This window comes from Pistacia vera, unplaced genomic scaffold (genome assembly GCF_008641045.1).
Source record: "Pistacia vera cultivar Batoury unplaced genomic scaffold, PisVer_v2 Contig52, whole genome shotgun sequence".
Classification (NCBI taxonomy): domain Eukaryota; kingdom Viridiplantae; phylum Streptophyta; class Magnoliopsida; order Sapindales; family Anacardiaceae; genus Pistacia; species Pistacia vera.
This window is the reverse complement of record NW_022196357.1, coordinates 447,187-470,721: the sequence shown is the minus strand read 5'-3', so window position 1 is coordinate 470,721 and position 23,535 is coordinate 447,187. Positions and strand designations below refer to the sequence as shown.

Below are 23,535 nucleotides of genomic sequence, written 5' to 3'. Positions count from 1 at the left end.
ACAGTACTTCATTCAAAACACGAAAACAAGCAATTTCAGCAATAACTTGGGTGCTTAATTATGGGGAAAGAGGTTTCCTTAATGTACCATTTACAAAAACATATGGCTTACAGAGACATCACCACCCTGTTGATTTCCTGAATTGCAGATCACACAAACTGAAGCAGAAACCCAAAAAACAAAAACAAAACATTATTGAAAAGTGAAATGAAAGGACTTGGCGACACCAACTTTGGTCGCTGGCATGCTTCTGTAAAAGAAACTATAACAGTTGGATATTTTGCTTGACTGCCAAAACATAACAGGATCAACAAGACCCTGGAAACTCAGACTCCGCCATGGATTTCAGAAGCACGACCATTCTGAGTTGTGTTACCAATCTTCCTCGGCTCTCCACCCACAACTACATCTGATAAATCCAATTCCCCACTCTTTGCTTTTCTTTCTGCTATCATTCGCTTTGTAGATTTGTAATACCAAGCATACAGTATCAGTTGGGCCATCGAAAATAATGTGCCAAGCCCATTGGGAATCTGGTGACCAAGAACAAAAAAAGAACCATTTGAGCGCAAAGAATAATAAATAAAGTGCCAATGAAGAAACCCATGTCGACCCTTTCCAAAAGAATCAAAACCTTGCCAATTATCTAGTCAGAAAATTTAGGAAATTACAGCGATGAATTTGTCAAAAGGAAGGAAGGCATAAGTAGTCCAGGCAACACCATTAGCTAAGGAAGCCAAAGAGAGAAAAAATGGCATATATTCCACACTTTTTGTCGTAATCACAAGTTTCTGCATCAAAAGAAATTAAACAAAAAAAATAAATAAAAAATAATAATAAGTGCATGAACCATGCATAATAAGTTATCTATTTGACAAGAGTTAAAGTAAATAAAACTAACCATGATCGATAATGGCGAAGCATACATCATGATGTTAAACAGAATGCATACGATACCAACGACCAGGGAACGGTGCTTGGTTGTGTGGAGAAGGGTAAGAATCAGAAGGGCAACAATGGCGATGAAGATGAGCTCAACGAGGAGTCCCATTAAAACTTTGAGTCTCTTCTTCTTATCGGTGTAAATTAAGAAGAGGGTTATGTACACAAGCTCTATAGCTGTTCCAGAGCCATTTATGGTGATGACCAGGATGCTATGAGGGTGCACCATGGGCAGCCCGTACAGCACCCAAACCATGCAGTTGATTAGGGTGGCCAGATATGGAGCTGCTGAGTATTGCTCAACTGAGCCTTTCTTCACTATTTGAACAAAAGTTGGCCTGCAAAAGTAAAAAATTACAACCATAAATTGGTTTTTAACTGTTCATAATGGGTTTTGGATCATTAAAAACTTGACTTAATAGAACTAAATGTAAAGGTAAAAAGCTTTTTTTGTCTAAGTTCATCTAATAGATGATTAATAAACATATTTTTCCTGAAATAACATTATCCACTTGTTACAGGAAAATAATTAATTAATCTATGCTTTCAGTTACGGCACTCTTCTCCATGAAAATTGCTCCTGCAAACCAATAATGCTCTTCTTTTTATCCAAAAAAAGGGTTGAAGGTATGGGTAATATTGTCTTTCCAATGGACAGTACTTTTGTTTTTTTTTATATTAGTGACAAAATCACTTTATTGCCTCATTAACTATACTAAATTAAAAATTATAAACTGAAACTTACACAGGTGATAAGAACAGAAACAGTGAGATGATGTTCCCTGCAAATTAACAACATAAAAGGAGCGATTCAGATGATGAAAATTACAAAATCAAATAATAATGAAACAATAAGCAGCAAGAAATGAATATATAGAAGCAATCTCAGAACGTCGCATGCATCTTTTGTAGCCAAATAAATTACGTAGAATCCAGAACATGAATGAGCCACCCAGAAATTGTTAAGAAGCTGAACCTATTATTTCTTTGTTGAAAGGAGCGAGATATGTAAAGGTAATTAAACCCACCTAGGATACCAACTACATTTCGAGCAGTATTCACCGCTGCAGTAACCATAATTGAGAGCTAAAGAAGAAGAAGAAGAAGAAGTAGAAGAAGAAGAAGAAGAGGAAGAGAAGGCTAAGACTGCTGGTAAAGCAAGACGGAATTGTGGATTTATGAAGTTGGAGAGAGCGTTACATATATTTATACAAAAGGAAGTACACTAAGTAGAGGTTGGGTGCGGGTCTGTCCGCTATGAACTTAATTGAGTTTGGCAAGTATATCCAATCTGGTTGGTCACCAGCATGACATGTAAAGAGTAGTGAGAAAATATGCCAACACTTGGAAATGAGTGCCTTTATTATGTGAGAGAAAAGGGCCTTTATTTTTTTGGGCACTGCCTTCAAGAATCTCAAAGCCCCACAACTTAAACTTACAGGTTTTGAGCCAGTCTATTGGTCATTCTTGAACCGTTGCCGTCCGTTTGCGGTGGGCGGCTGCCTTCTCGCAATTGCCATCCAATATCCGTAACGTTTTTATTTTGATGTCAGAACTATTACTGTTTCAAAAAGAAAACCAATTCATATTTACCAGAAACTAAATGTGCCTGCAGCGTTTGAACTCAGTTTATATATGGAAATAGAACCAAAATGATTTTGTTTCTTTAGAGTATGATATGGTTTCTGTATTTTGGGATTACCATTTATTAAAATAAAATTACGGCAAGCTCATAAATTAGGTTAAAAATTGGCGTAATACAAACGTGTGCACCATTGTTGGCAGTCAGCTACAGATCAAACACCATCAGATTTCATACAAAAGATATAAGCTAGCCTTTTGATTTTATTAACCGTGAATATCATGATCATGCACAGATGGGTCATGGCCAGAATGTGACTTTAACATGCAATTAATGTTGCTTACAAATCTTACTTTCTTATTATTAATTCTTCTTAATTAGGGTTTTGCCAAATTTAGTAAACCAGCATCAGATTTTATACCAGTTTTCAACTTTACATATATGATATATCCTCAAACGAAATCCTACCAGACTTTAAAGATCAAAACAGAAACAAAAACATGGCAACTGCAAATTAAATACATGCATGCATCAAGGTTTTTTTTAGATACAGGATATGTGGAGAGATTAGAGTGGTGACTGACTTTTATGAACTCAAATCGTTCCAAAATATCAGAGAAAAAGGAACAGGTCAAAAGATCAGTATCTGGTTCTTTATGGTTCGATTCTCTTCCTTTCGAAATGTCCTTAGCAAAGTCTATCTTGTAGAATGAAAAGGTAGGGTTATGTGGAAGAAGTAGAAAAGTTTGATGAATAATTAGGACCAGCTTAATTGCCGTAAGCATAAGAATGAACGTAAAAAGAGGATCTCTTCAATGTACACAGGACTGATAAAAGTGGGATTGTCAAGATATGACGGATCCAAACACTTTTAAATGGAAATTATTAATCGAACATGTAGATTGAAGGTATTGTTATTTTATTGTAAAATAAATAAAGAAGAAGAATAAAGAGAAGATACGATAGGTATGAATGCAGAAAAATTTTCTCATCCTCACTCAAGTTTCTAGATCGATCTCTTAATGAAACACAGAATATTTAAATACGTTCATAGAGTAGGAGCAAGATTGATACTAATATTCTTGATCCTATGTAGTGTACCACTTCATCATGATAACGATCAATAATTCTTTTTATTTTAATTTATCTAATTATGTATTCAAAATTTGCATTATTTTGTGTCTTGTACATGTCTTGATTCTTGTCATTTTATACATTTTTATAATTTTTTTTTTTTAATCAAAGTGTTCAAAGTCTTGAGGAAAACTAGCATAACAATCCACCGTCATAGCTTCCATTTAAATTACGGATACTTAGATGAGGAATTTAACTTGAGTTTGTGCGCTACATTTTTGTGACTTTTAAGTGTCTTATAAGTACTTGTAAGAATATTATAAAGAAAAGTGGCTAGATTTCTATGCCAAGGTCAAAAGTTTTTACTGTTATTTCTTCTTGTTCTTGCTAATATTTATGGACTTTGGTCAAGTAAAAAACAAATCCATGATTCATCCACTTTGATCTTATTCTTCTAAAATTATATGAAGAGCACATGCCACACATGTCCTTATAAGGTGTAGTTTATAGGCACAATAGAGAATTGGATATGATGCTCAGCCTCCCATATCTCAAAAAGGTTCTAAAAATCAAAATCCCCATCATTTTGGATCCTTCAAGTCTTCCATAAGTGCCAAAACAATTTGACAAAGAGTTGGTTTAATGGGCTGTGCAGGCCAATGGTGTTGTTACAATACACCAAAGACATCAGCTAGTGTGGAATGGAAGGTTTGAGTCTCTATCAATAAATAAGCCACAAGGCTAAAATGTATAGTGCATCTTGATTGGCATTTCTGATTATAATTAACAAAATATATTCCTCATCACCTCTTTAAGCTATGAACGGCCTATGATTATTTGTCTGATTAGCCAAATTCTGACTCTGTCAAATTGATGAAGAAATACAGATGGATCCAAAACATTAAAGTAGAAATCTGAAACAAGAATATGAAGAGAACTTCAAGTCTCAGAGCTTTCTAAACTGGGAAATGGTACCTCCCCACAGTGTGATGCTAAAGCTAATAAGTGTTTTTGTTTTGTCGTTTCTGCTTTTCATCTGAATGGGAATATTAATTTGTGGGTACAAAACGAAAGCTTTTTACTGTTTAATCCTGAGGTGGGATAGTAAATATCACAAAATATAATTCCTTAGAACCTTGTTCTTTGACACCTGTTTTATTCTTCTTTTCAGAGCATTTCAATAATATTTTAAGGAAAAAAAAAAACTGCTAAAGAACATATAATATTCTAGTTTTTTTACAATCAGCCTATAATAATTGAGAAACTCTAATGATGCATTTAGTTGATTGATTGATTATACTCAGGAATTTATGCAAGTTTTTTTGTCAACTGTAAATAGTTAAAAGCTCACATGGGTTCGGTGGAGATGGAAGCATTTTAATGATCGGGACAGAGAGAGAACAAACAAAACCTTGGCCTAATCTGTCTGGCTAAGAAAGATGCAAGGTCACAGAAACATGAGCTGTGGAGAACATTAACTTAAATTCATTTTGTACTTGAATTACATCAAAATGGTGATAAAAGCAAGAGACTGTAATAATGACATACCAAGTTTTCTATTTGGGGAAACTGTAATACATAATTGCCTAGACAAAGTTCCACTTAAAATGATACTTTAACCACTCAGTGTTTCTTCTAAAAGCCTGAAAGCCACAGATTTGCAGGTAAAATTATGCAACCAACTGATAGTTTCTGGTTATAATATGTAGAAGTTGCATAATATGCTCTGTTTCATTACAACAGCTGAAAACTCTAGGAAATACCGATGCATGCATGACAATCTTTCAGATGATTTTGTGTTTACTTTGGGCGGTTTTATTTGAACATCTCGTTTCTGGTCTGGTAATGCAATCATATATCACATTCTTTTTTTGTAGCCTAAATCGTAAAGACTTAAGGCATGTGCTAATACAGATTTGAGCAGTGGAAACAGAGAGATCAAAACATTCTTCTCAAATTTATTCACTCAGATGAATGTTCTTCTCAGCCAATAATTTCAAAGGCACAACACAGACATTCCATAAAACAATTAAAAACAAATGCAGATATCAATGCTTGGAAATCAGGAAACCTCACCAAATTACATCTTTGACAATTGACACTATACATGATCTTTCTATGTTACAAAGCCTGAGCGTCTGAAAGTGAATTGATAGGGATAATTTGTGTATGTTCAAATCCTAAAACCCAGGCCTGGCCATCTCTTTGTCACCTCTTTCTTTGTCCTCCTTGAATTCGGATCAATGAGATTTTCGAGTGATTTTGCCTTTCTATTACGGGCCCTGCCAGCTTCTTTTAGGAGCTCAGCTAACCTGTTCTTTTCGTCCTCAAAATCAGGATTCGCGATTCCCAGCTTTTCTTCTCTCAATTTAAGGACATACTCCAAGATCTCAATGGCATCTTCTACTCTGCAGTTATTTCATCAAATAAGGTTCAACATCAGATAAGTTGTTCCAATTCTGACTTCGAGCAGTATTTGCAACAAACAGATTAACAAGTCAAACACATAGAATAACACTCTGCATTCCAAACTATAATCCCTCCACTACTACAAGAAGCAATGAATACATGAAAAAGAATCACACTCAAAATACAATATAAAATTTAAAAACCACTCCAAATCAAACTCACTTTGATATTTATGAATTATGACATTCCTTATAGAAACCTTTTTTTCAGGTAATATATCATAAAGGTGCAAGGACAAATCATGTATCAGCTATACTGATGACATGAGGATACATCTTCACCAGAAGTAAAATAGCAAGTCCAGTCCAAGGCAACTCGGAGAACCATATCACTATATTATGCGAACGGTTTATATAGCCGAGGAAACTCATGAAGAAATATGGTTTTATGCTGGGTCCAATCCTTCTACAACTCCACCATGAAAATGTAATGACCTCGCAGCAGATTGTGTCCTGTTGCTGAATATGTAGGGAACTAAGAGATTCAGCTTTGCCACTTTTGGTGACACTACACAATACATATACAGTCCTCACCAGGAAGCTATTAATTCAAATTATTTACAAATGATACAAGCTAGGACAAGTCCAATCAATATATTTGATATTGGTAGTCCAGACAAATCAACCAANCTACTACAAGAAGCAATGAATACATGAAAAAGAATCACACTCAAAATACAATATAAAATTTAAAAACCACTCCAAATCAAACTCACTTTGATATTTATGAATTATGACATTCCTTATAGAAACCTTTTTTTCAGGTAATATATAATAAAGGTGGAAGGACAAATCATGTATCAGCCATACTGATGACATGAGGATACATCTTCACCAGAAGTAAAGGAAGAAGTAAAATAGCAAGTCCAGTCCAAGGCAACTCGGAGAACCATATCACTATATTATGCGAACGGTTTATATAGCTGAGGAAACTCATGAAGAAATATGGTTTTATGCTGGGTCCAATCCTTCTACAACTCCACCATGAAAATGTAATGACCTCGCAGCAGATTGTGTCCTGTTGCTGAATATGTAGGGAACTAAGAGATTCAGCTTTGCCACTTTTGGTGACACTACACAATACATATACAGTCCTCACCAGGAAGCTATTAATTTAAATTATTTACAAATGATACAAGCTAGGACAAGTCCAATCAATATATTTGATATTGGTAGTCCAGACAAATCAACCAAAAGCAGAATAGTTTTTAATGATATATTACCTCCCCATAGCATCATATGTTGCAGCGAGATTGCTATATAATCCAAGAGTATCTTGGTGACATGGTCCACACTCCTGTTCCAGTATCACCCTTGCTTCTTCAAACAATTCAGCAGCCTCATCTATCTTGAACAACTGTACACAAGCCAATCCCATCTGGTTCAATACAACCCCAAAAAAGGCTGACTTCTTCTCCCCACTTGATCTAAGTTTTGTTACAGCACTCTCAAAAGAGTTCCTAGCTTCTTCATACCTCCCAACCATGTAAAACATCACTCCCATGCGAGCTTCGATTCCAGCTATGGTGTTTTGCTGCCCTGGTTTATCCTCCAATAGTTTCATTGCCTTCTGCAAGAGTTTCAGTGCCTCCTCAGGCTCATCCACAGACTCATAAATGGCTGAAATTTCCGTCAGCCCACCTGCAATCTCTTCAGTTGTAGTTCCAGGCACAGGTTTTGCATATATCCTCAGTGCATTTTCACAATAGGATTTTGACTCACGGAGCTTTCCAGTCTTCTGGTACAGGTCAGCCAAGCGTACAAAGACAGAGGCTACCGAAGGATGATTGTCACCCTTTGATGATTTGAAAACAGTGAGCGCCTTCTGGTATGAGAAGACAGCCTCATCAAAGCGGCATAGAGACAAGTAAATGTTGCCAATGCTAACATCAATAGCAGCAACCTCATTATCTTGTCCATTTGCAATCATTGCCATACTGGCCAAGACAAGGTGCTCAAGAGCTGCTTCATAATCTCCCTTTGCCTCACATATGAGAGCCATCAGTCGGCGGTCAGCTGCCTCTTCAAGAGATGCTGGCTCGCTGTGAGCACGGTGAATTTCAAGAGTTCTCTTACACAATTCTTCAGCTTTATCAAACTGCATTGCTTGAACATGAGCCTCAGCCAAGTATCTGCCATTTCCAAAAACAAGATAAAGAGGTCACAAACTTAATTGCAAAAAGTTGTTGTGTCAATTATCCAGCCATCACTAAACATTCAGTCATATAAACACAAATATATAGCAAACACATTTATAAGAGCAGCTTTATTTCATATTTTCTTATACAAATTAATGTATATAAATTGGCATAACATTCAGAAAGAAATTCAATTAATATGAAATTAAAACTTCATAAATGGTTTTAACTTCCCTCGTCCCTCAATGTTTCCCAGATCCAAACACATGATAAATGTTCTACCTAACTGGTTGTGAAGTAAAACAATTCCAATGCAAAACCCGTCACTTTTGTTTTCTCAAAACGGAAACCCGATATTTCGGATTGTTGACAGTTTCGGACGAGTTAAATAAATGATCCTCGTTTTCCTAAAATCACTGAGCCAAATTTCACAATATATACAAACTCAAATCTTCCTAATTTTCGTAATTATAAATTTATAATACGTGACAAAATCTTATTGGAGGAATTCTCAAGTTCAGTTCAATAAAAATCCAAAAAGTAGAAAATTAAAAATAAATAAATAAATACCTGCAAGTTTCTCCAACTCTGGGATCCGTGTCTCCCAAAGCCTCGATCTGAATCTTTAAGCCTTCCTCGTAACAACCAATGGACCGATCCACTTGACCCAACATCGAATACGTGTCACCCAATTGCATGTACCCCGAAAATTTTGCCAGCGCGTGATCCGCGCCACGCGCCGCGTCCGGCACCGAAATCGCCTGCTCCAAAACCGGTACAGCTTCGTCAAACTTGCCGAGACTACAATAAATCGCGGCCAGCACGTGCAGGCTCATGGCATAGTCCAGGCTCGGCTCGGCTTCGGCCGCCGCGCATCGCTCGAAAGACTTCGAAGCTCGGATGGCATAGTCCAAAGCCTTGGTAGGACCCTCGCCGGAGGCAATTGTGTCACGTGCGAGTTTCAAAAGGAAAGGACCGAGATCCGGATTGTCAAGCGAGGCGTCGCTGACGTCGGGAGGAGGCTTTTTGTTCCCGGATCGGGTTTGGGTGGGGCTAGGACTGGGCACCTTTGATCGTGAAGAAGGAGAGGGTGAGGGAGGCTTGGGGCGGGGAAGTGGAGTAGTGGGTGTTGACTGTTCGGGTCGGATCTCGGGGATGGAGATCTGGGGAGTGGGAACGTCCGGCGGAGTCTTGACGGATACTAAACCGGGCATGGTTGGGCTTGAATGGTAAGAAAATTAAGATAATGAAAGAATATAAATTTGAGAGTAATGAAATGAGTGTAAAGTAGGTGAACCAACGTGAATTTAAAATTATTGAAGAAGAAAGAAGAGAGTGTTCGAGAGAAGCAGGTGATTGAAGATTAGAACATGTTACCATTCTCAACTGACACCAAGGTTTGGTTATCCAAACATCAAATTCAGAAGAGAGGTAGGGGTATATTGGTAATTTTATGCCGTATTCTGAGTTTCCGTTACGTTAACTGTCAGTCCGTAGTAACGGTAAAAAGTAAGTTAGTAATTGTGCTAACCGCTTATAGTTAACTCTGTCGTTTTACTCGGAATTTACTGCGTTTTAATCAATGCCGCTCCGCCTCATGCCAATTTATGATTTCTAAGTCCATATTTAGTAACTTAAATCTTAATTAATGGAGTCATTTATCTTCCCCTCTATCTGCAAATTCTGTAATAAGATGAATTAACCATGCCAGCTATATCTTAATTAAGAGATAATTATATTTTATTAATAGCACACGTACAGTATAGATTATCGATATCATCCTGGAGATGATGGTAATACGTACAACTAAGTTTACATTGAAGAAACCGAAAACATATATTGGAGTTTGAAGACTGAGATTAAAGCTTCCTTTCTCACGCAGGAGAAGCAGCATTTATTATTTGTTATAGATCATCAAGACCCCATTAAAGCTCTTCAGCGACCACCTTTGCCGGGTGGATAATGGTTTCTATTTGGCCCTGGCTTTTCGTAATCGTTTACTACGGCGTTCAGCTCTATCATCTTTCTCACCTTCAAATCAAACTAAACATTCATGCTAATTATAATTAACCAAAGAACATCTGATAAAGAAAAGAAAGTAATTACCATTGTGTAATTTCACTCACATGGATGAATTCATTTAAAATACCTGCTCAGTGGTTGGGTTTGCAGAATTCGCGTTATCAACGTGGCCTATGACTCTTCCTGTGTAAAAATAGAAGCCATGTTACTTGTTACTTGGGAAAATGTGTACAATACAAGACATTTTTTTTTTTTTTNGAAAAGAAAGTAATTACCATTGTGTAATTTCACTCACATGGATGAATGCATTTAAAATACCTGCTCAGTGGTTGGGTTTGCAGAATTCGCGTTATCAACGTGGCCTATGACTCTTCCTGTGTAAAAATAGAAGCCATGTTACTTGTTACTTGGGAAAATGTGTACAATACAAGACATTTTTTTTTTTTTTAATCTTCTTATTACCTGCAGCAGACGATGAAGAGATAAAAATGAGTGATATTAGAAGCAAGAACATGAAAGCTTTAACACGAGGCCGGCTCATTTTGTTGAGTATTTGTGTGCTACAAATGGGATCTTGTGAGGAGAAGTTGAGATATGGAAATAAGAGAGTGTTTGGCAATTCATATATAGTGAATTTAGGAGAGGGGAAAGAACAAGACAAAGAAAGCTACTGTTCATATTGCGTACTACTCGATATCTTAGCAGAATAACGAAGAGAATGCTACATCCATTAACAAGAGGTCAACTGCACTAACTTCTGCATGTCATCATCATTTCATTTCTGTCCAATACGCATGGCTCAAACTAAGTTAGCTCTCATAGATTCATCAGCTTAACAAGCTCCGAATTATATGATTTTGCCTTTAGAGTTTAGAGTTTAGAGAGTCTCGACCACTCTTTTTATGACCATCTTTGAGACATGGTATTATATTTATGTTTAATATTCTATGAAGTGGTCAACATACAGTAAGAGCACTAGCTTCCATGCATGTATTTAAGCATAGAGAGGCCATCAGCCGTGGTCCATATATATTAAAACAATTTTTGTGTAGGTAGGCCATTGAAAATTAGAGACCACAGCAAAATATCCTATGTATTTTAGAATGGACTCAGTGGAAGAAATGATGGTGGTGTTGGTTTGTTTGTCTCAAAGGAGGCCAGCTCTAAGCCGTCGAATTTCATAACAAAATCTGCAAATTCTACAGCTTCAAGCTGTCACCAAACTGATTAAACAGATGTTCATTAACATGAATATATCTATATATTAATATGCTGGTAACCAGCTGGCTGGCCAGTTATTTTATATATTGATCAACTCTGGTTGCTTTGTCAATCTCTACAACAGTACTAGATAACCTGAAGATGCATTTGCTGATCTGATACTGCTGCATCATGAGAAATCCTCTACATTTGAGTCTCATTTTCTATCCACACCTACAACAGTACTAGATAACCTGAAGATGCATTTGCTGATCTGATACTGCTGCATCATGAGAAATCCTCTACATTTGAGTCTCATTTTCTATCCCCCTCCCTCCTCCCCCCCCCCCCAACCCAACTTTTTAATTATCTCAATTTGTAAGGTAGTAAACAATGCTCATCTCTTATTGAGAGAGCCCCCCCCTGAAATCATGATTTTATTGGATGGTGGGAGTCATATCAAAACAAGTCACAGCACCTTATTAAAGTTGACTACTCAACCTTCCCAGCTTTTTCTTCATAAAACTTTAACAAATACCCTATGCTTTGACAAAGCTTTAATGACAGCTAAACACACATTATCATCATACTATTTCTGTACACATGTTACCAAGAATCCTTACTTATTAACCATTGTTTTTTTGGGGACAACGAACAGTTTTATGCCATTCCCATCTATCAACTTCAATTCATATTTGATTAAGATTATAAAAGTTGCAGTCAAAAGAGGATTTTTTTTTTAACTCAAAATTACTACAAGAAATGGTGTTACTTTATTTTAAAGCCATCTGTGTGGTGATGGGTTTTCTTCTAGTGATGTTATTAAGAGGATGTGGGGTGTGTATGACAATGACAATGACAATTGATATTCAATTAATACGAACTTATCTATCGATGAGATAACCAGACTAAATATTTCTTTATGTAGAGAAGATGAATATAACTGTCTTCTGTACAGTGTATAGTTTAGAAAAGCTGATCAATGAGATTCTGTATCTGCATTTATTAACTGAGTATAATTAATACAGACTGGGAGATGATGTCCCAAGTTTCAAAGCAACATTATTTCAATTGGGATAACAATGGGAGCCACACCCACAACAAAACGCACAATCTCATAACAAAGCCAAAACTGTAGCGTGCTGGCCCATGAGTTATTGCACTAAGTGGTCACTTGAGTGGTTATTATTACACAGAGAATGAATGAAAGATAAAGAAGTTTGATATGCAGTTAAAACTCCAAAGTAAATGTAAAATATATATGTAACACTTTTCCTTTAGTCTACCTGTACGAAGAGCTTTTCTTTTGGCAGCAATGTGGGGCTTGCATTTCTTTATGGTTTAGATGATTATGAAAAGAACGACTCAACCAGTTAATCTGGCCGTCCATGGAAATGTACCAAAACTGGAGCGTCGAGAGTCTCGAGACAGTGATAAGCCATTTTCAGTAAAATATTCGGGAGATCTTTGAGTAGGCCCTTAAGGCTGACATTTATTTTACCGACTCAATTGAAAAAGGGATCAACAATTATGTATTAGTTGAAACAGAAGACATCGTGCTCCACGGTTGAAGTGGAAAATACGTACAAGATAAGGGAGCCAACCATTTGAAAAAATAAGAGGAAGGCAATTTATCATCATACACTTTTAAAACTGTCCCTAAAGAAGGCTTGGAACATGGGAAAAGAACAATGAGGCAGCATTTCCACACATTTCAAAACAATAGATACGAGATCATCGAATCATGTATAGGGTATACACAGCAAATCAATGGTATGTTCCTCCATTAACCATATGCAAAAGCTACTCCAACTTTCGTGGCATCTGATGTGGCGGAGGAAGATGGCCGTATATCGCCTCTAAAATCTAACTTGGCTCGAAAACTGCTGGCATCAGACAATTGCCTCACGAAATGAGTAAAACGAACCCAGTTATTGTACTCAAACATGCTTTTATCCATCCTCACAAAGTTAAATGAGAAAGATGGCTTTTGAATACCATCTGAGTAGTACTTTGACATCTTTAGCATCTGTTGAAATGCTGCATCGTCTAAATCAGTTGCAAAATTTTCACCTTCAAGGGGTATCTCACAGATCCTTGCAGCCAATAGGAGCTGCCTCAGAAAACCCTCCGGGCTAGAGTGAGGGTTAATATGTTTCTCATACACATCTCGCATTTCAAAACACGAGCAACACATGGTAAAACCATACCTAGCAAACATGCGAGCAATTGGCATGTATCCGTCTCTGGTTGAAGTATTGTAATAGCCAGCTGTTAGCTCAGAGGGATGAGATTGTGTACAATAATGCCAGTGGATTCCACCAACTTTTGCTGATGTATCAACTCTAGCACCTCGAAAAATGGTTGTGGCTTCCCTACATAACCTTTCTCCATGAAGAAGCAGCATGCCTGAGTACCACTCAAGGAAAAAATTCCCATATTCTGTATTCCAAGAACCGTCACGGCTTCTGAAAAACTCAGTTTTCTCAGGATCTTGCATCAGATTGCCAGCACCAATAGGACCTCCATCTCCCCATTCACGCCTCCCAATCCCTCGAGCACAAGCATTCAGAGAAGCAAGCATATACTGTCTCCATCAATGAAAAAGAAACCATATGGAAACAGTGGTTAACAATACTACCAAGGACATCAGAACTCAAAAATACACAAGTTAAAGAGAACAATGATAACTACAATGTAAGTTCAACAATTAAAGCTCAACCTTTCCCACCTACCTTATCATAGCACTGAAACTCTCCAAGTTCACATGTCCGCCAACTGCGTGTTAGCTTCTGAGAAGGGGACAAAGGATATCTTAGTTCACCAGCAGGACCCATGCCAACTTGAATTCCCTGTAGAATGAACAATTATCATCAAGCAACCTGATTTATACATCAAATGTTCTGCAATTGTGCATCAATGACAACAACAGTAATAAATCAATCTATGATTAGTGGGCTCACCGTGATAATAACACCAAGAAAAGGTCTGAAGGTGTCTCTAAAGTTCCTCATCAAATCTGTATAAGCTTGGATTGGTGATCGCCCCTGCAGAACAGGTAGAGAATCACATCCCAGGGAAATATATTCCATGCTTCTTCTTCCAAATCTGTCAGTATATGCTAAATCTGGATCTTTATCAATCTCTTCAAGCACCCATTTGGGAAGAGAAATCCTTCAATGCACAAAAGGAAAAAGTTTCAGATCCACCTTCACATAAGCAGAAAATTGCATAAAGATGAAGTACTTAATATTAACTAAAGAAGGAATCGTTCAATATCATTATGATGGCACCTAGTACTGGCTATAGAAGTCAATGACCAGAACCAAAGCTTCAAGTAGTTTTTGTCACTCTGAAAAATCCATGAAGAAATGAAAAGACACCATATACAAAACCCTATAGCACACAGTGCGATAACATCTTTGGATGTATATCATAATACTTCTTGAATCTAATGAAATAACCCAAGTGAAACTGTTGGAACTAGATTTATTGAACTTTTCTATTTTTTTTAAAACTTATAAATTTGAACCAAACCCCTCACAACCCTAATATGAGCAGTATTCAATCTCCAGACGTGTTATACGACTCCATGAGACCCAACCAAGTGAGCAAGCTAGTAGGCACATTAAAACAGATCTATTGGCTGGTGCTAACATAATATATTCAAAACAGAATACAATATGAATGTGAAACAAAGCTACCTTTCCCTGATAAACAACTTACAACACTGAGGTCTTACCACATCAAGAATAAAAAAGCACATTAAGAACCAAATAAATGAGTGCTATAGAAGTACTTGAATATGTTTTTTGACCACATGAACAGAACATATGCAACACATTTTAGGTAGCCACTCCAACATAGAAATGAATCACACTATATAAACTGTCTATCTCAGAAAGATCTGAGTCCCATCAAATTTCGGATCATCTAAACAAAAAGTTAAAAACCACCATAGATTCCAATATGATTCATCCAATCAAAGAAACAACCATACTTTTCAGGTTACATACATTTCTTATGCAAGATACTGTTTTACAACCTCAATCACACCATGTACAAGAGAATCAATAAAATGACTACAAATTGTGAATGCACACTCACTCAAGACCAGGCAATTCCGTTAGTAGAATAACTCTTCAAATAATTATATTTTTTTTCTTCCAATTTGCTTCCTTTCCGCATAAACATCTTATATACAGTGTACATTTTTCTATTTATTCATCTCATGCAAAAACAGTGGAGGCATTTGGTGGGATGTTATGATGTATATATGTGTGGTTGGCCTTGAGCTAGCTTTTGGAGGTGTGTTCTACCTAATATATGTGTGGTTGGGCTACCAATTTGTGTGCAGAAAAATCATTTGATTGCATTGCATGTAAATCTTATAATAGAACAATTATTTCTTTTCAAGATCAATTAAAGCTAATAATGGCCATAGGTTGACAGTATCAAGAAAAGGTTATTACCAATTACGGTCGCCAGGGCCAGTGCCATGAAAGGCAAAGAGAGCTCTAATTTTCAAACCACATTTGCTAGCCAAATCAACTAAGTCAAGATAACCTCCCCAGTCATAAATCCTCGGACGATCCTTCTCCACCACTCCCCAATAAACCTCCATCACCACGCCCTCTACGCCGGCCGCCGCCAGCGCCTTAAAAGACTGCGTAACGGCCTTTTTTCGTTTCAATATTCCTCCTGCCCACGTCGTATCTTCCGGAAGCTTCACGAACACCGGAGACCCCTTCCGACGACTCCGCAAAAAGGCTCTGTGATGGTGTTCGTATTCTTCGCTATTGCTGTCGCCACTGTCGTTGTTGTTGCTGTTGTGGTCGGCCGGAGAGACCGAGTTATTGGATGAGTTCAGACGGGAGACGATGCGGACTCGGCTCGGCAGTTTGTGAGAATGAACTAAAGAGAAGCGAGTCAGTCGACCTGACTCGGTGCGAGAACAATAGAAAGAAGGGGAGAACGTAGCGATCGCCATTTCTTTAAAAGATTTTCTTTGAGCTTAGGGTTAGGTTTTCAAATTCAATACTTCTTTCTGCAAAGAGAGAGAGACACTGAGCGAGTGAGAGCGAGATTGCGTGCGCGTTTACGTGTGAGTTCGTTAACGGAATCGAATGAATTATTTCGCATTGAGAGGAAGGCCTATGTACTCGACACTCGACAGGGACGAGTAAACCACAATCACAATTTTGTTGTGGGAAGGAAAATGGATTACAGTACCGACATTTTCTTGGTTGCCTACGTGTACTCTTCGAATTGCACAAGTTCTGAATTCAGTTACTTCATGTAATATAACTACGTTGCGTTAGCTTAGGCATTAAGCATTATATTCATAAAAACATATACACTATAGAGAGATGTGACGAAAGGAAGTAGCTTTCAAAGATCAAAGTAATTTCCCATGAAATCAAAAACCGTCGCTCTCGCTATCTCTCAATGACGGTTTCCAATTTTTGTGTCAATCATCAAATTGCTCATATGAAAAATATTGGGAGCATAGCAGGATAATTTAACATTTAATTAGAATTAAAGAAGTAATGAATTAATGTAAAAGATTGCTCCAAGTGTGGTATAAGACACTAGATTAACTAAAAAAAACTGTACTTGCTGCCCAGATATGAGACCAAAAGAAAACTTAAAAAGAAGAATCACTGGAAGAAAGGAGGAGACGGAATGAACGTCTATGTTAAATATAATAATGATTAAATATGATAAATGCATGATTTGAACACCCTAACATTATGTGATTCTCACCGATCACAAAGTATACAGAATGAGTACATATGGCAAGAGAAGAACTGTGACAATTGTTGACATGTAACAATGCAGTACTTTTTAAGACTCCGAATTTTGGAGAAAAGAAAAGAAACAAAGAAAAAGAAAGGGCGGTGGGGGAATGTGGTTTTTACCACTGCTGCTAAAAGTGCCCCAATTCCTAAACCAAAACTTCAGCACCATTCACTTCATAAATTGTTGCTATTGGCGACCCATTGTAGACAACACCGGCAGGGTGTGATGGTGATCTATCCTATCTCAATCCTCCCAACTCTAGTTGTTCCATTTCTTCCCATATGTAAACGTCCAACTATTTCATGCACGTTAGCAGATAGATATGAAGTCATCACTGCCAACTGCTTCCATGGAAAAGGAAAACAATAAAATGAAAAAATTGAAAGGGAAAGACTCCATCCTGCCGATGTGAAATACTGACAGCCAAACAACCGAGACACTCGTGCCCAAAAATGGTGATGACCTGACTCAGGGTATGCAAATCCAAGACCCAACTCGACACACCCAAATGCATGCAAGTACTAGAACATATGCGGTAGCAGTTTGCCTCAAAAAGAAATTGCTTTACTGATGGCCAACTTGGCCCATTCAGCAGATTCCTTAATCATATGATCTTCTGCTGATAAACATTCATTTAGAAATTCTTTGCTTGACACAGATTGCTGAATCAAGGGACCTGCATTACTACCCAGGGTATCTGCTAGATCTCCAAGAACCCCGATTGCTGTCTTAGTCACCACCTCATCCCTAAAGAAAAACAAACAGTAAGGCACTATCAATATAAATATAAAATTCAGAAAATAAATGAAAAGAGTCTGGATCCCAGTAGTGCTTACATGTCCTTCTCCATGTACAAACTATCTAAGAACTGAAGAATATGAGGTGCATAGGGCATCAATAGTTGGGTCTTCGGAGAACCCTTGAAACCTTGAAAGATACCCGAGTATGCCTCCAAGATTCCATTTCTCAAAGAATTGGTATACTCCATCATATCTTCATCAACACCTGATGTATGGACTGATAGCTCAGCTGCACTTTGAAGCATGGGCATAGCATACATCAAGTACTTCTCAAACCTTTCACCAATTGCCAAAGCAATGTCGCCAAAGCATGAAAAAATTGGAGGCTTCACAGATCTGTGCAACTGATTGCTTGACAAATCCTTGAGGAGTTGGGTCATAATCCCATCACAATAAGGCAATATCTTTTCCTCCAGAGCCCTGCATATATCCCCCACCACCCCTACTGTGATGGCACAAACCTGGTAATCCTCGAAATTTTGGAGACCCATTTCCAAAAACTTGTAAAACTCTGGCATGTATTTTGCAAAATCTGCACCTGTTACATAAGCAAGAGCACCAATGACAAGCATAGCCTCCTCATGAGCCGTGGCACTTCGAACAGCAAATACTCTTAAGAAGAGGCCCATCATCTGGTCTGCGTACTGCATGAAGACATACTTTGTTTGCTCAGATGAACCTAGCTTCTGTATGATGACCTGCAAACAACCGCAAAGAAGGCCTTGTATTTCATTTTGCTTCTCCCTCTCATCAGATGAGAGTTTTTGTCCCTCGAGAGTTTGGTGGAGCTCCATCATAATAACTGGAACTAGTTGCATCACCATTGGTGCTGTTTCGTCAGTAGAACACCTTACAACTTCGTTCAAAGTTTCATAAGCTGCTGTTCGGAGGCGTGATTCTCCAGCATCTTCCCGGTGAGTCGCAGTAAGAAGAGCCTGAACAATTTCCTGGAAAAAGGGAGTTAGAGGAGAAGATGATGATCCTGCATCCTCATAACCTTGGGCCAGGAAATAAAGAGCACCACAGGCTTTCTCGGCAACATTTGGAACATCTTTCATGCTCTGAAGCAGAACATTAATGATCTGTTGGCAATTAGCTTGCGTAATTATAGGTGTTTCCAAAGTTGACCCATGCAGAAATTCAAACATTCTTCCAAGAGTCCATGCGGTAGTGTCTTTCACATGGTTATTTGGATCTTTCACAAGGGCAGTAAGCATGAAGTTCAGAGCGATGTTAACAAGAGGTATAAGTTTCTCAGGAGATGGACCTTCCAGAATGGAACCAAATGCATAGGTTGCAGCCTCTCTCTGCCTCCAATCTGGTTTTGTTATGTTTTCTTCAACAAATGGCATAACAAGCGGGACAACATCATCTCCAACTGTTCGAGCAACCAAACCCAAGCATGTGCCTCCAGCCATTGCAATATTCCATGCCCCTTCGTCCTGATCCTGATCCTCTTCCTGCTTAAGTAGCATCTCCAATAACATGGGAACTAGAACAGGGAGAGCTTGCTTAATAAAGTAAAAGCAAGGAACATCAGAATCCCCACTGAAATCACCTCCATATTCTTCTAATATATCTATTTCCTCATCACATATTGAACTCCAGAACTCAATTGCTTGTAGAGCTACTGGCTCCTCATCTTCCCTCACAGCCTTTGCCGTGATGTTGAATATATCCTGAATGTACGGAGCCAGTTTCTCGTAGTAGGTTGACGAAATGGCAACCAAACACTCAAAAGCTGCCTGTCTAATCTTCACTTCTGGAGAAAGAGTAGCCTCGCAGACAACTCTCATGATGTAGTCACGTTCCATGTCATTTGAGAAGTTTGCCTGAGCAAAACCAAGAGCATTATACAGTGCTCGTGTAGCAGCAAGCCTTACATCATTGTTACTCTCAGAATTGCTCATACCCTGAACTACAGCTGTAAGTATCTTATTTACATGATCCTGATCCACCACATCTGAGGAAACTTCTTCACAGATATACCCAAGAGTTTCAAGGGTGGCCTGCTTGGTGTGAGCTGGAAGCTGATGAATATTTGACAAAAGAGCTCCAACTAGCTCAGGCCATTGCTTATGGGGCAACTCAATGCCTGCTACCTTCGCAATGACTTGAGACACTGTTGACCGTGCATCATGTGCAGGAGAAGAGAGAGTCTTTAGTAAGAATGATTTAATCTGGGCTTTCGCAGAGGGGTCCAACGACAACCATCGTTGTACGAGCTCAAACTTCCGATGTTGTTCTTTGGCATCCAATGCATTTTTGAGGATCAAACCTGCTAATTTACGACTCTCAACAGGCTTCTCGTCATTAGCCAATTCCCCAGCAAGGGCAAGTAAAAAGCCAGGAAGATTTTGCTCCTGATATTGTTTTAGGTTTTCTTCTGCTTGCTTCCGGACAGTGCCATCCACTGCTTGTGCATTTAAAAGGATTTGGGTGACTTCCGCGGCCATTAAAATCTGAAGTTAACACATTAGATCAATTAGAATGAAAAATTATCACATGTAAAATATCATATGTACTCCTAGCATTAGGTTCACAGAATGGAACATAAACTAAGAACCTCAATAAACAACTCTGGTCTTCTATAGAGGGGAAAGGAATATAAAACCATGTATAGTTTTATAGAATCATACTACATTGGTTTCCAGAAAGTGAAGGAAACGCTCCAAGCCATTAAGTGAAGTAAACACTCCAAGCTTCACTTTCTGTTCTTTTCAAATAGAGAAAGCTCAACTTCACAAAACCAGATAATCCTATTAACCTCGGTTAGTAAGTTTAGATTTAATATTTCAATACCAAGTAAATGAAACTAAAAAAATCCAATCGGCTATCATCTTCCCACTGTCTCATTAATCAAATGCGCATATCGAATTTGCACTTATCTTCTTGTACGGATAGTGAAAGGTCAACTTCACCAACCTTCAGCTGAACTTAGACAGATTTCATTGACGCGGTCGTAACAATCATAAATCACGATGTTACCGCTATTCATTCATCTTCATTCAATTTCAAATTGTCAACGCCCAAAAGCACATGCCCAATTCATTAGAAACTAAAACTATAGTCGAAACTCAAGTCAGGCTCACTCTGATCCCGAAAACATAACCAACTTATCTTGAAACTAATTTCCTAGCTCTTTCTCGGCAACCAAACGGTACACAACTAATTTACTAAAAAAAAAAAAAAAGAAGCAACACAAACTTACTTTGATCTCAAAAAAATGAAGTATAACTAAACAGGTGCAAAAATCAGAACTTGGAGATCAAAGGTACTTACACCGAGTTGGTGAGTTGACTCTGAGAAACACAGCGAGTGAGCGATCGATTTGAGAGGAACAAAAAGAAGCGGCGTCTCTGAAACCCTAGCAGAGTGACGAGAAAAGCAGAGAGAGAGACTGTCAATGAAATGCAAGAGCTTTTGATTTAAAAATAATAATAATATTAGTAAAACTATCTTGTTTTTCTAATTGGCCTTCAGAATGGGCCACGCGGAGTATTCTGAGCGTTGGCGCGTGATGGAACTTCGTGCTTAAGAGTAGTTGTGGGGGTCCCGCATGCTACGGGTCTCGATTCTTGAAGAAGATAATTTCATTGGTTAAACTTGTTCACGCGCTTTAACGGTTGCTGGGAATAGATTAAAATTGTTGCCATCACGGTTATTATTACAGTTGTGATTTATTTTGTAGACTGGATTAATGTGCCTAAAGCCTGTAATTACTGTACATTGTTGGTTGATTAAAATTTGATTAGAGCTTTGGCAGATACAAATCAAATTAAATATGGTTGGAAATATAATTGAATGAACCGTAAGAAAGAAAAAGCATGAAGGTTTGCTTTGACTTGACTTTAAAAATTTTGTTGACTTGGTAGTATAACGTTTAATGTTTGGTCGGTCCTTTGTGTCATTGACATTCTTAACTTAGCATTCTACCAAATTAGATCCATTTAAATGTAAATGTACTTCATCATAAATATTAAACTCTCGAGGTTTCTTAAAACCAAAAAAACCCCTTGTGATATTAGTATTAAACCCATTTGAATTTTGGCTAACTGATTCTAACGGTCAAAATTCAATTCGATGCCACCTCCTAAACTATCGTCCTCTATTTTATAAAACTTCTCTAATCTCATAACTCAGTAGCCTGTTCGTCGGACGTGACTCACAAACATCCCTATGATTAGGTTGATTTTTCCAACTGATTCTAACGTAAAAAATTCAATCTAATACCACCACCTAAATCATTGACCTCCACTTTACAAAACCTATCTAACCTCGGCACTTGGTATCCCCCCATTCGCTGGTCGTGACTCAAGTATTCGATTTATTTTTCTGACCAAATTCCGACTAATTCTGGTGTCCAACATTCAATCCGACACCACTTCTTGAACCACCAGTCTCCACTATACAAAACTCCTCTAACCTTAGCACTTGATAACCCATGGTTCACTGGCAGTAAGATTAGAGATTAGGGTGAACAATAAAATTGGAAAATCGGACAGGAGATGACACTGGTTGACGAGTCCAGTCCGGTTTTCAGAACATTGCTCCTAACTATAAATAGGTCTCCATTAGGCATGATTCATGAGAATTATGTATTGTTTTAAAAACCGGACCGGACCGACCGGTCCAATCGGTTGGACCGTGAACTGGCCATATGTCCGGTTCGGTTCAATATTAAAACTGTTATAATATAATAGACCGTTTTAAACCGTTTGAAAACCGGATTTTTGCACCAAATCGGCGGATAAACCGATCCAAATCTGAAAATCCCTAATACGCGAAAACCCTTTTCATCACGTTCAGTTCTTCTCTTTCACTCATTCTCAGCTTTTTACGAAAATTTTCTCAAGTTTCTTATGAAAATTTTCTTAGTTTCTTACGAAATTTTCTCAGCTTCTTACGAAATTTTCTCAGTTCTCTATTCTTTGCGAAAAATTTATCAGCTTCGTCTATGTGTGTTGTCTGTTCTCTGCGAAAATTTATCTCTGAAATCCCACCCAAATCGCATCTGAGCTCTCTGAAATCGACGACGACGTCTTCCTCCCTCGCTGGAAATCGACGACGTCTTCCTCCCTTGCCAGAATCGACGACGACAGCTCCGTTCCTCGCTGGAAATAGTTGACGACAGCTCCATCGTTGACGACAGCTCCGTTCCTCGATCCAGGTAGCCATTCTTCGATCACATAGTTGACTTTTTTGAGAGGGTTTTAGAAGAGGACAGAATCACAGAAATGGGGAAGGAGATGAAAGAGTAGGCCATTGTTGTGAGTGGTTCTTGGTTTGTCTGTGTAGGGATAATTTCGTGATTCATAGCTTGTAGTTTTTGGAAGCATTTGGTAAATGCAGTAAAACCTTTTTATAATGATGCAAACTTAATCTGGAGCAATAATCAATGCGGCATGGCTTTAGACATTTGTCTTCATAAAACTTTTGACTGTAATTGTAGTATTATGTGAGGCCTGGCTAGGGCTGGATATGGAACTTTTGACTGTAATCGTAGT

At 38.0% G+C, this 23,535-nt stretch overlaps 4 protein-coding genes across 4 annotated transcripts; all 4 read right to left on the bottom strand.

The window, feature by feature from the left end:
• Positions 1-61: 61 nt before the first annotated feature.
• On the bottom strand, positions 62-2,192 carry LOC116106634 (bidirectional sugar transporter SWEET7-like). The gene is made up of 5 exons (XM_031392993.1): positions 1,971-2,192; positions 1,688-1,724; positions 902-1,280; positions 672-791; positions 62-533 (listed from the first exon to the last, which is right to left on the bottom strand). The coding sequence occupies exons 1-5, from the start codon at positions 2,017-2,019 to the stop codon at positions 327-329; spliced, it is 792 nt and encodes a 263-aa protein (XP_031248853.1). The 5' UTR covers positions 2,020-2,192; the 3' UTR covers positions 62-326.
• Positions 2,193-5,513: 3,321 nt separating this feature from the next.
• Positions 5,514-9,606, bottom strand: LOC116106524 (protein KINESIN LIGHT CHAIN-RELATED 1-like). Its single transcript, XM_031392894.1, has 3 exons — positions 8,775-9,606; positions 7,290-8,198; positions 5,514-6,006 (listed from the first exon to the last, which is right to left on the bottom strand). The coding sequence occupies exons 1-3, from the start codon at positions 9,416-9,418 to the stop codon at positions 5,772-5,774; spliced, it is 1,788 nt and encodes a 595-aa protein (XP_031248754.1). The 5' UTR covers positions 9,419-9,606; the 3' UTR covers positions 5,514-5,771.
• Positions 9,607-12,935: 3,329 nt separating this feature from the next.
• On the bottom strand, positions 12,936-16,991 carry LOC116106680 (beta-amylase 1, chloroplastic-like). Its single transcript, XM_031393028.1, has 4 exons — positions 15,899-16,991; positions 14,390-14,600; positions 14,162-14,278; positions 12,936-14,013 (listed from the first exon to the last, which is right to left on the bottom strand). The coding sequence occupies exons 1-4, from the start codon at positions 16,414-16,416 to the stop codon at positions 13,213-13,215; spliced, it is 1,647 nt and encodes a 548-aa protein (XP_031248888.1). The 5' UTR covers positions 16,417-16,991; the 3' UTR covers positions 12,936-13,212.
• Positions 16,992-17,109: 118 nt separating this feature from the next.
• Positions 17,110-21,442, bottom strand: LOC116106679 (importin subunit beta-1-like). Its single transcript, XM_031393027.1, has 3 exons — positions 21,311-21,442; positions 18,065-20,490; positions 17,110-17,975 (listed from the first exon to the last, which is right to left on the bottom strand). Exons 2-3 carry the CDS (start codon positions 20,482-20,484, stop codon positions 17,777-17,779), a joined length of 2,619 nt encoding a protein of 872 aa, XP_031248887.1. The 5' UTR covers positions 20,485-20,490; positions 21,311-21,442; the 3' UTR covers positions 17,110-17,776.
• Between the last annotated feature and the right edge of the window lie 2,093 nt (positions 21,443-23,535).

What these genes read in the sequence shown, in the direction of transcription:
- LOC116106679 (XM_031393027.1), bottom strand. Translation starts at nt 20,484, where the DNA reads ATGGCCGCGGAAGTCACCCAAATCCTTTTAAATGCACAAGCAGTGGAT. An exon ending in TTGTACATGGAGAAGGACAT is followed by an intron (nt 17,976 to 18,064) that starts GTAAGCACTACT and finishes GTTTTTCTTTAG; the next exon opens with GGATGAGGTGGTGACTAAGA.
- LOC116106634 (XM_031392993.1), bottom strand. Translation starts at nt 2,019, where the DNA reads ATGGTTACTGCAGCGGTGAATACTGCTCGAAATGTAGTTGGTATCCTA. An exon ending in TTTCTGTTCTTATCACCTGT is followed by an intron (nt 1,281 to 1,687) that starts GTAAGTTTCAGT and finishes TTACTTTTGCAG; the next exon opens with GCCAACTTTTGTTCAAATAG. An exon ending in CTTCGCCATTATCGATCATG is followed by an intron (nt 792 to 901) that starts GTTAGTTTTATT and finishes CTTTTGATGCAG; the next exon opens with AAACTTGTGATTACGACAAA.
- LOC116106680 (XM_031393028.1), bottom strand. Translation starts at nt 16,416, where the DNA reads ATGGCGATCGCTACGTTCTCCCCTTCTTTCTATTGTTCTCGCACCGAG. An exon ending in TTCTTGGTGTTATTATCACG is followed by an intron (nt 14,279 to 14,389) that starts GTGAGCCCACTA and finishes TTCATTCTACAG; the next exon opens with GGAATTCAAGTTGGCATGGG. An exon ending in AGTTTCAGTGCTATGATAAG is followed by an intron (nt 14,014 to 14,161) that starts GTAGGTGGGAAA and finishes TGATGGAGACAG; the next exon opens with TATATGCTTGCTTCTCTGAA.
- LOC116106524 (XM_031392894.1), bottom strand. Translation starts at nt 9,418, where the DNA reads ATGCCCGGTTTAGTATCCGTCAAGACTCCGCCGGACGTTCCCACTCCC. An exon ending in AGAGTTGGAGAAACTTGCAG is followed by an intron (nt 8,199 to 8,774) that starts GTATTTATTTAT and finishes TGGAAATGGCAG; the next exon opens with ATACTTGGCTGAGGCTCATG. An exon ending in ACATATGATGCTATGGGGAG is followed by an intron (nt 6,007 to 7,289) that starts GTAATATATCAT and finishes AAATAACTGCAG; the next exon opens with AGTAGAAGATGCCATTGAGA.